General features: G+C 33.6%; 1 protein-coding gene across 1 annotated transcript in view; it reads right to left on the bottom strand.

Moving 5' to 3' along the window:
• Positions 1 to 12,045, bottom strand: part of LOC115442837 (muscle segmentation homeobox) — a 30,800-nt gene extending 18,755 nt beyond the window's left edge. The window contains exon 1 of the mRNA XM_030168012.2: positions 11,075 to 12,045. Coding sequence (XP_030023872.2) covers positions 11,075 to 11,486 — 412 coding nt within the window. The 5' untranslated portion in view covers positions 11,487 to 12,045. The remainder of the gene's footprint in view (positions 1 to 11,074) is intronic.
• Positions 12,046 to 12,446: the final 401 nt, after the last annotated feature.

Here is a 12,446-nt window from a genome sequence, read left to right as displayed (position 1 = left end):
TTACAAGTGCAACGTGGTTTGTATTAGTAGCATTGAGTATCAATGCTATCATAATTTTTCCATAGTGGCAAAGGAATAAAAATTTTCGATTTCGGTTTAGATTCTGGTGAATTACAAGTACGCTTTATGATTATTAATTACAAAACGAATACCTAGTAATCTTTCAGTTGTTTTTTGTTAATCGTTTTTAGTTGACAGCATTAAAATGTATCCACATCAACTACAAAATTAAATAATGGAATTTTTGCAAAAATTTAAAGCAATATAATCCCCATAAAGTCTATCACGCAAACTCATCTTCTCGCGATTGACTAACTTCGTCTTAAACCGTTAAACTGCGGTCTAATTATATAATTCTATATCTATTTCCTATCCATCATAAAAATTCCCGTTGCTAGCTCGTTATACCGACATTTCACCGTGATTTACGGCAGCTTGCGACGTGCAAAAACATCACGACATATGGCGATCTATAGCTGACCGGAGATTAAAAAAGCTGAAATGTAGGCGCCGCGTGTTTCTGATATAATTCCTGACATTGTTCAGATAAAGTATTTTATAATAATATTTAATTATACCAGGGGATTAATCGATGTGTAATCGTTTAATCACGGTAAGCATATCCTAACGGAGTAGGCTTTTAGAAAGAGACAACTGTGTTGCTTTTATCTCTTTCTTTCGATCAGAATCCTAGAAAAAGACAGCTATTGGCTGTAAGTTCGCTTTATTTATTTCAATCTAATTTAAAAATACTTGGCAACTAGATAGGAAGTGAGAAGACACATTTCTTTGTGAATGCAGTGACAGGATACAAGTCTCACAAAATTGTTTCAGGTTAATCTCTTTGCTTATTCAATTTTTATCTTCAAATGTTGGGTCATTGTACTCTTTTATTTTTTTAAAGATTAGTGATAGTATCTGGTTGATTCGAAAGTGATCTTACTAGACAAAATGAGCAACTCTATATTACTTATTGCTTCTATGAGATGCGATATCTAATACTGGGGAATGTTTATGGGATTTTTTTTGGGTTGCAGTTTCTGTAATGTTGTATTTGGATGGTTGACATCAAGGAGCTGGTCCGTCATGAAAACATGTCTGAAGTTTTCGATTGATGGATAAAAAAATGAAACAATTCAATACATGGTTTGGTAAAAAAATTACGGGAAAATAGAAAATTCCTTTTTTTGAATATTAGCTACACTTCTCCTTCTCCAGCCTAATCCCGTCCCCATTGTCCATGTGCTCTGTACTGCAGGTCCGTTTTGGTTACCTAAATAATCCATTTAAATTATTCAAATAAAATTTTAATTATGATTTCTTGCTATTTATGTCTTTTTGACTATAAAGTTTTTTATTTATTTTGTGCGCATGTTTTTTTCTGTTATATTGTCGACCAACGTGAGACGTTTTGGCAACAGTCTATAGAATTATGTGATGTAGAGCATCCTTTATTATATCATACAGCGACTCTTGTATGCTACTCGTTTAAAGGAGCCAAGCTATAACAATATTTTGGTCACGGCGTTAGCTATCGCTAATTTTAAAATAGAAATAAAGCTCAAAATACATTTGTTCATTCCTCTGCGATTTGTCTACGGAATAAAAAGTTAATCAAAGAAGTAATAAACGGTTTAGTAATAGTTCCGCCATTCGACATATTTATATTTTATTGCGATAACGCAATCAGCCCGCCACACCGCGGATTCGTGCCAATTATTTGAGTAAAGGCCACCAATAAAACAGAAGAGTGCTATCGATTGCCATTTTGATACGGTCATGGCGACTTAAACATTTACTTATGTAACGTAAATATCGATATTAATATTAGTTTTTAGAAGTTTACGACTCAAAAATATGAAATTAGGTACTACAAGATAATATGTTTATAGTTATTGTTAATATTATTTTTTTACGCGAAATTTGCAACTTATAATAATATTAAATGATTACAATATTATGTCATTATGTATATTATGGTCAGTAGTTTTAACAAATGTCAATAACGGCGGCTTTGTCATTACTATGGCGTATAAACAGTACATGAATGCTGGGGGTTGATGAGGTGTTACTTAAACAGGTTTTACTTTTACATATGTTTTTGGAACTCTTTATAATGTACCTAATATTGTAACAACTACTGGCTGTCCTATATTCATAAATAAATGAGGTAACGAATGGGTGGAAGGGTTTCATCAAGTGTCACGGTCCTTCGATACTAAGATTATACTGGCCAACATTAAAGGATCTTTACTAGGGATGCCATAACTGCTAGAAGTTAAATCGGTACATTTTAATCTTTCAATGACCATGGATGAAATCAGAGATTTTTTTTAATTTAACTCGTAAACGTTTTTTTTTATTAATCTTGTATTTTTTTATCAATAGTTAAATACTACCATGTCGAATAGTCGCTGTGACTAACAAGTATACGCAACTCAAGTCACCCAAGGATGAGTAGAGAATTTCTATACATGTGATAAAACAAAGTCCCCGAAAGCTGTCTGTCTGTATGTGATCGATTTTCTCAAAATGTACTGAACGGATTTTTGTACGTTTTTTACTAAAATATAGTGCAATTCTTGAAAAAGGTTTAGGTTAATAATACATTGTTATTTCCTTGCGGCTAAGCCACGAGCACAGCTAGTAGTAAATATTAAGCAAATAATCACTTATTTCGCACAAAATAAATAGCCGTAATTTCAGCAGATAGCATTCGTTGACACTATGACTAAAGACTTAATAGTTAGACAAGACAATCTTAATAGCTTGGACAGGCTGTATTTGCGCCTTTTATGTAAGTATTGCTAAATCATGCGAACGGATATACAGGGTGCGTTCTTAGTAGTATTAATTTTATTTACAGGGTGTGAGATGTTTGATGTAGGTGAATTTGGGAAATATAATGTGATTTACGTAAGTTGATTATATTTTAATGTCGTGCATGAAATATGAAAAAATCTTTGTTATTGATGGGTTCTTAATGGGTCTACATTTGAGTGGAAAGAAAGTTTTAGTTTGCTTAATTTTTATCTCTTAGGCTGTCTAATATCAGTTGATTACTTGACAATTACTTCAACTTATTGCTAATACAACAAATTTATTTGAACACCATAAATTTAGTAAGCCTATTTAAGAGCGAAATAATATGTACGCACGTGGATTCAGATAAGTTTTATAATATAGAATCTGTATTTAGATGTTGTCAATGCATAATGTTTAAAGAAGCAATGCCACCGGCAAACGTAACATACAATAGGCAAAATCAAACACTGTCGATTGGTCGGCCACAAATCAAATAATTGCCGTAAGCGATTCGAATTTGGTCACGCGTCGGGTTACGTTATCGATTTATTGCCCATAATCGTGCTGCGTTTCTGTGCTTATATTACCATCAGAGTATATAAGACATGGGAAATCAAGAACAATGTTCTTTTTTTCAATTTGTTATGTACTAGAATATTCTAATGTTAATTCTATATAGTAGATAAAATGTTACCTATCCATTGTTTTCAAAAAAATATCTGCGCTGTAATTTCGTCTTGTAACGTTATTTTTTTTATTTTTCAAAATTTTGAATTAAATTTTTAAGCAAATTTAATTAAATTCTCATTTCCACGACCCAAAAATAACGAATGAGAGAATCATTCGATAATATCATCCATTCAACAACTTTAAGGAAACAAACTAACCGCATTTATAAATATGATAAATGATAAATCCGCAGCCATACGGTCTAACGTAGGTGTCACGTGTGACGTCGAAACATCGACCGTTATATCATTAGCGATGATTTTTTAAGGGCAATCATTTTTCTTGTCAAAGCAGGTAAATGATTCCGGCCTGATCAGTAAATGGCGACTTATTCTGTAAACTAAATATTTACTAATTTGCCCTTTGATTATAAATAATTTAGTATGTTGTGGTTATGGCTATTGAGAATTAATTGAAGATGATTTTAATGGTGTTTAATTGGAGGGTATTTTTTATAGAGCACAAGTTTTTATTAATACGCCATCACCTGTTACATACACCTACATACCCATAGCCCGAAGTGTCTCTAGAGTGGGTGCACACGTATAAAAAACTTCTCGGCTTAACTCCTGACTGACTCCTGAAATATATTTTATTCCAGGAAGAGCATATCTATGTAGGATTAATTGACCCGAAAATATACGTACCTTTTGTTCAAATATACGTACCTTTTGTTTGATATTGGAACATAGGCGACATTGCGATAGCATTTGTTTTTGGGACGGAAAAACCTCCAAATACGCGGGTAAAGTAGTTGCGCCTCTACATAAACAATGGTAGAGATATAAAGTACTAATTTATCGTCTATACAATATCAATAACTATGAAATCAAAGTATGGAATACGTCCGCTTCTGTAAATTATCGTATTGATTAATGATGTGTTGTCAACGCCATCTAGCGTTTGTCTATATTAATGACGTTTGTCTCTGGTTCGGTGACACGGCGCTATCGGCGCGCGTCCACCTTTGTTGCGCCGCCTGACAATTTTTGGCTTAACGATGTTTGCAAACATCTGTGCTATACGGCTTTTATTTATGACTTGAAGACTCTCGCCGGCTTACTTTCAATTTCGACTTTGTAAGGTAATTCTGTACATCAAAGTAAATAGGAACAAATTGGGTGACTTTAAGTAATAACAATTCTATACTAAGATAATATAAAGATGAATAATTTGTTTGTTTATTTGAACGTATTAATCGCAGAAACTACTCAACCGATTTTGAAAAATGTTTCACTATTAGGAATCAAATGAGTGCTATAGGCTACTTTTTGTTTCGGGAAAACTTCTTCACGTAAAAGCTTCAAAAGCTAGTAATATGAAACCAACATAATAGGCCAACGAGCATGTGAAAATAATTGTATTCTAATATCAAGTTTAAATAAAGCTGGCTTTGTATTTTTTTTATTCTTGTAGGATATAAATTAAAATTTACATAACTTGTGTACTTAGTTTAATTTAAGTCTGATGTTTATCTTTGAAAATGATCTTAAGTTACACGTGGTTTCTTAGCTTTTGTTTTCAGCAGCTGAAGTGTACCTTAAGTCTTAGAGAATGGATTAAAATTATTTATTTCAGGCATCTGTAAAAATTGGCGCTACATGACTCATTATTTAATTATGTATAGAATTTTCTTTTATTAATAGAGAAGAAACATTTGAAATTACCTATATATCTTTTTTGAAATACGAAAACCATCATAGTAAATAATACTAACTCTTATATACTGTCCCACTGCTAGGCACGGGCCTTCTCTACAACTGAGAAGGAATAGGCCTTAGTCCACCACGATGGCCTAGTGCGGGCCTATAAAATGATGAATTCTATGTAGTAACATAGAATTCATCATTTTATAGGAACAGTTAATTTATTTCATGATATTGAGTTGAGCATTGCCAAACGTAGATTAATTTCATTTTGCAAACCGGTAGAACCGTACTGTTAACACATTATGTGAATTTATACCTGGGCCGGATTGACCGAGATAATATCAATCTCTTAAAAAGAAACGTAAAGTGATAGTTTAATGTTACGTATAGTAAGCGTATTTTTCAAAGACCCAAGTATCATTATTTTCGCTAATCGGTACTTCTTTCCTTCCGGTCTTACCCAAGAGCCTTTCACAATCTAGCATATTGCAAACATAACAAATATGGGAGTGTCAACCCAGCGCTAGACTCAGGATATGACTTTCCATATTTATATCGCGTCGCGCCACCTTTATTTTTCTTTACATGATATTGAAATCCGCGAAAACTGTTGTCGATAATGTATTTGTTTAATTGTTTTTAATCTATAAGCGTTATGTTTTCCATAATTTTTTGTAGTTTAGGAAAAACTGAAGTTTAAGAAAAATGTTGAATATAATGAATTTTGGCACGCAGAACATATTTCAATTTATTTAAAAGAATATTGTCAGGCATTAAGAATTATAATTATTCACATGTACAGTGTAATAAAATTTTATTACTGTATAAAATCTTACTCATTACGTTTATTGTATGTTTGCGATTATAAAATACCTGCATTAAAATATTCATTTGCATCTCATTTATTTTGTTTAACATTTTTCTATTATTCTTAATATTTATATTCGTCGCAATTGCTGCATAAATCGAGATAATATCTTCATAATTATTGTATTATTTGAATAATATTAAAATTAATTTAGCTGAAATCTCCAGAAAATATAATTTTATATAATATGTATTGTATTATAATGTGTAGTGTCAGTACTCGTGCTAGATGTAAACTAGGTGAATAATTTAAGCTGATGACAATAAATCATAATTACAATTGCTACGATGGCCTGATTATGTTTCATAAAACATTCTAAAAAATTTATTTACTTAGACAAATCACAGTAATAGTCGTCTTGATAATCGAATCCAGGACTTTCTATACTATGATCTAGGTATACATTAATACTAGACAAAGGAGGCTACATTATATAATCAAAAATATATATTTTTTATGTTTTTTCAATAATTCCTCATATGACTTGTTATACTGAATTAATAGCCTTTTTATTAACTGAATACTACAGATGATTGTGTATTGTATCTAGATTACGTTTAATTAAAGAGATTTGAACTTTCACGTAGACAAAATAGAGCAAAAATGTTATACAATTGATTATAAAAAGAATTACTAATGAAAAGCAATTACAATATGTTCGATGCTTCAATTAACCTTTAAACTGTAGCTGAGCGGTAATTCTTTAAGTAATTATTTGTAGTCCGCTTGTAATGCAGCCAATGTGTTAGGAAAATATGTGAAGGTTCCAGATGTTTGAAAAAAACTAGGAAAATATCTTCGATAAAAAGATAACCTACCTAAACTCGACCTCAGTGGCGTCGTTGTATTCCGGTACTACTGCATTACTGGAGGTCTCGGGTTCGGTACCTAGGCTAGGCAGTGATATTAAGTGTTTATATTCAGTATCAACCCGGAATCTGGCCATAGGCCCGGTATCATATCATGGGACGGAATACACACGGTGGAAAAGTGGGTGCACTAGTTGCGTTTCTGCCCACCCCTTTGGGGATAAAAGGCTGAGTGTGTGTGTACAAGAAAATTCTAGAATATGAACATAGTGTGTCACCCAGTATATATTCCATAGGAAATTCTATCTGGTGGCCCAAATAATAATATAAAATATTGGTGTAAAATGTGTTTGGACTTGAAGACGTTTAGGGTTCCAAAGCCAGAGTACCAAAGCTATTAAACTAAGTTTAAATCAACTAAACACATGCGTATTTGTTTGTTTTTACACTAACTGGATGTCTGTTCACCTTTTAATGAGCTTTATCTTTGAACTGAGAGAACTAGTGGATTTAAATTTCATTTAAATTGTCTCAAAACTTGTTATAAAAGTGGTGTGACTGCAGAACCCTCGAAACATGAGTTCCATTTAGATTTTTTTGTGGTTTACGACTCCATCTGTATTTTAATTTATAAGCAAATAATATGCAACTACATATTTAGTTACGTAATATCCCTAACTAATTTGTATTGTTACTATGCAAGGAATGAATGAACGAATGCGTTTATTGTATCTATTGTTTAAGTAAAAATAATTATAAGCACTGAATGTTTGTCACAATTATTTTGGTGTTATAGCTAATAGCCTTTTCCGACGTATTGCATCAGAAGAATCAGTTCCTGAAAAGGGCTTTTAAGGTGCCAATTGACGTATAATGTGTTAGAGTGAGAAAAAAAATATAAGAAACCAAACATAGGGTAATTTCTGTACAACGTCGGGTAAAATAAAGAATTAATTGAACTATAAATAATTAATTGCTGTAAAGAAAAATGCAACTATTACAAGTATAAAATGTACATTTTAAAATATTAATTGTTCGATATACACATATTGATAAGTTACGATGCACACTAACAATAGACTGCGCACACTTTGTGGTAGGTACGTAGTCTACTGCTATAAACCGGCGTTTAGATTGGCAAGAAAACTTGCTGAAGTTATCTTCCGTAAGCGATTTTTATTCTGTAAAGTAAGTTTTCTGTAAATTTTAAAGCTTAAAGGACTTGTTGTGAGCCGTATGTGTAGAATTATTAAAATATTGCCGCTACTAGCTAGTGTATAAAAAATCTGGAATTTATTCCGCAATAAATTACTCGAAGTACTTGCTAGTCTATACTTCATCTATCTATACTTCATACTGCCATCTGTACAATGGTAGCCATCTACATAGAAAATTAGAATAAAAATACAAATATTTCCTACAAAAGCTAATTACCGGAACAAAAGGTAGCCTATATGTAACCGTTCTGCGTTAATTTGTTACAATTTTGCAATGATTTTCACAAACAATCGCATTTGGTATTTTAATGATTATTTAGTAATTCCGATGTATCCTTATTAGTATTTATTTTTTTCACTCATAAGGCAGTAATTATTATGGTCAAGGTGGCGAAGTAGGAGTATTGATGCAGGAAGGATCATCGCGCTAGGCTGGGCTGCAATAATAAAATACTAAATATGATGGTTGCCAAAATCATAACACTCAACAGTCAACATTTATGAGTTGGAGATTGAACTAATTATTGCCTTTCACAATGTGCGACATTATTTATGATTTTAAAACAGAGCCAAGGCTACCCTTCGAATGGGGTATAGACACAAACACGATGAACAACTGGTGGAAACCATCAAGGATATGGTTGAGCCTCTTTATTGAGAGCGGTTTACATTATGATGTCCAAGGAGTATTCATGTATTGACTTGCAACCTCTGTGGTTTATGGTGTATGTTTTTAATAGTAGTTTAAATATGGAATGTCTTTGTAAAATAATATAGCGGGAGTTTGGAACGACAATGAAGTAATTTGATTGTGAAATGCACATTGTAATGTAATAATGGTGATAGAAGTACATGAATTGGATTCCTGGACCCGCTGCTGTGATATTGTTTTGTACTAGTAGGAGCGTTATGGTGGTATTTAAATTATATATTCAGTGAATACTCTGTTTTGTTGCTCACATTATCCACGAAAAGCTCGCATGGTAAGTAAACGTGGCATAATAGCCGGACAAAATGTTTGTATGTATTTAATTTGTCATCTGATTATCTATTTACATGTTAAACAAGTGTATGTATATTAAAATATGTCTCAATACACCGTGATTCGCATTATCACAGCTGACAAATTATTCATAATTGCGCCTGCGGTTTTAATTAAATGTATTCCGAGTGCGAAAAAAATAATTATCCTGATGATGCTTTGTTAATTGTAATTACTTAAATACAGGATTATACCCGTGAAATTATTTTTATTTAAATAATTGGACGTTAAACCTAAATTATACATCTGAAGTGCCTTGTGGTGCATTGCATTGTGATAATATTTTTTTTAATTTGTCAAATTAAAATTCGTGGATCATATCTCTTTCAGTGTATATTGATTCAGAATCATGTTATATTTGATATGATAAATAAAAAGAGTTATTGTCCATGAAACTTTTTCATTTTTTACTATCATGAAAATTAGAAATCATTAACAATTAACATAAGACCTTGTAATAGTGAGCCAACGATATTATGCTTTTGCATTGCTAGTGATAGGATATATTTTATATCGCCCCGAATCGCGACTACCGAACATAAGGCGTTGAGACCCGCCATAATGGCCCACGTATGTGTCGCGTTCCGGCATCAGCCTGTGTATATCCGGTTCCAATAGGCCCGCATAATGTCGACTGCCGAGGGGTAATCATCTCTCGTCATTCAACATTCCACTGGAGCCCACTCCACTTACCATCAGATGTAGTGGGGTCACTTACCCGTTCTCGTACAAAAAAAATAATATCCTCATCGTTTCGTTTTCGAGATTATGACAGTTTAGTTTAGTTTTTTAAATCTTAACATACTATGATATTGTTAAAATAATAATATATAAATTATATACATTGTTTTATAAATACATGATTGTATTCTGCTTGAAGAGAAGTAAGTCATATAAAAATTGTTTTAGTGCGAAGATCGAAACTGCATCGCATGTTTCAGCCTTGTTCATTATGTTACTGAAATGAATTTGTAGTGCGAAATTCGGTAGATTATAAATAACATGTAATTTCATTGTTATAATTCAAGTATGTATGCTATTTACAGAAAAATTATGCCGGAGAAGAATTGTACTTTTCCGGCCATATCTATAATCAATAGGTATGTTATATTTAATTGCATAATAAATAAAATTAAAGCGGACATGTGTTGTACAAAAGTATAACAATTAGGTAATATTTGTCCTTTCAGAATTTTATAATTTTACTAGCGACCCGCCCCGGCTTCGCACGGGTGCAATGCTGATACTAAATACACTACAGAAAAACTGTGAACGTTGTATATAAAAACATAGCGGCCCGCACTGGCTTCGCACGGATATAACATAACAAAATAACAGTATTTCTCCACTATTTAATGGATGTTATTATTATACATATTAACCTTCCTCTTGAATCACTCTATTTATTTTAAAAAAACCGCATCAAAATCCGTTGCGTAGTTTTAAAGATTTAAGCACACATAGGGACACAGAAAACGACTTTGTTTTATACTATGTAGTGATTGTTAATTACCACAGAATTAAAATCAAGGATAATATTTATTTTGAATTAAAATGCGCAATTAATATTATGTAACATGTAAACAATTCTAAATTTTATTTAAATACGATTCATAAGTAGAAGGAAATTTGTAACTACAATAAATAAAAATATGGAATGAATATTAAAATTAATTACTAAAAACCATTTCGGTACCAAATCATCAAGTATTTAAACTATAAAAAGGTGCTTAAAATGAACAGAATTAATAAAAACATTGAAACACTAATTTGGATTCGATCTACTTTTTGATTAAATTCTGAAACCTTTTAAACTCCTCAACGGTCTTAAAATGTATACAATGCAGACGTGCTGCAAACTAATCAGTACTCTACCATATTTAGTGTCTAATTTAGCTGGTAGATTTCAACAAAACATTAACTGATTTCTGACGTAAATATATTGAGAAACTCACTGTTGGGTGAACCGGTCCGGAACATTGGGTTGGGCGCCATCCATGGGAATGCTCCGAAAGGCCACGCTGCCGGCGGCGCTGGGCCCTGATACAGCCGCGGCAGCAACGGTTGCGGCACCACCACTCCACTCCTACTCTCCAACTCTTCGCCCTCATTGATGTTCTCCCTTTCATCTCTCTCATCTCTGTCATCTCCCGCGTTGGAATCAACATCCTCGATGTCAACGTCGCTGTCATCAGACTCTTGAGCTGCGTCAGTGCTTTCCGCGTCATTGCTTGCGTCATTCAAGCTGGCCTCTTTAGACGGCGTGTCGGTCTTCCCGCCCAGTAGCGAGTCAACGCTAAACGATATCCGGCCCTTCCCGCCGCTGTCGGCGGTCTCGGCCCGCTCGCATTCGAGCGCCGTCTTCATTTCATCTAATCAATGACATTTCAATTTACAACCTCCTTGGTTTATCAGCAAATCATTTTTTTATTTCGGGTTATTTATTTTTTATTTTCGTTTAATTTAAAACGAAGAAGGCGCGTATTATCGTATATTGTTTAAATTATAAATTCGGTAAGTGTTTTGTAATTGCAAATTGCCAGCATTGTTTATAAAACGATACGATTTTTTTCGTCCGTGTAATTAATACATGAGGAACTCACGTTAATGTACACATATACACGATTGACAAGGTGTATTATTTACTTTGTTAATTAACTGTAGTGTACACATCAGTAATTTAATTATACAGTCCACGCAACGTTTATTTTTCAGTCAATCGAACACTATTAGTGCAGTCACAAAACGTATCACAGCACTGTCTAAAGAAAAAAAACTCCAAATTCAAACTGGTCCGATCCGTCGCCGGGCAGTGTTGCAAATTCGGCAGTGCGAACGCTATAGCCGCGTACGATTCGCGTGGAAGCGCGGTGAAAATCGCGCTAGCATTGGGGCGCAAACCGCGGCCCGCGGAACGCCTCTCCTCTCGCCGGCCGAGAGGGACGCAGCTACCGAGCGAGGAATTTTAATAAGCGGCGCGGAGCGAACGAGACGACGATACAACTCAACATGTGTGTAAACGCGATATTGGGTAGGCGGGGTTCGTCGCGCTCAAATTAATAGTCTCTGTGGAATACGCCTTATAAAATTTATCATGTTAACACAAAAGTATACTCTATCGAGATGTGTTAAAGCATATTTTTCAGTGTAATTGTTGTTATTAAAGAGACGTAACGGATCCAAGGGAGTCGAATTGCAGCGGCTATTGTGTTGAATGAAAAAGGAGTAAATAGACATTCGCTGTAGGCGGCGTAGAGGGGACTTTACGATTTAATTATTCGCGAATGCGGAGGCATTTTGTAGCGGGCTAATGTCTCATTGTCTCAT

The sequence above is a fragment of the Manduca sexta genome, chromosome 18 (assembly GCF_014839805.1).
Source record: "Manduca sexta isolate Smith_Timp_Sample1 chromosome 18, JHU_Msex_v1.0, whole genome shotgun sequence".
NCBI lineage: Eukaryota > Metazoa > Arthropoda > Insecta > Lepidoptera > Sphingidae > Manduca > Manduca sexta.
Note: the sequence above shows the minus strand (reverse complement) of the source record. Positions and strands in the feature narration are given on the sequence as shown.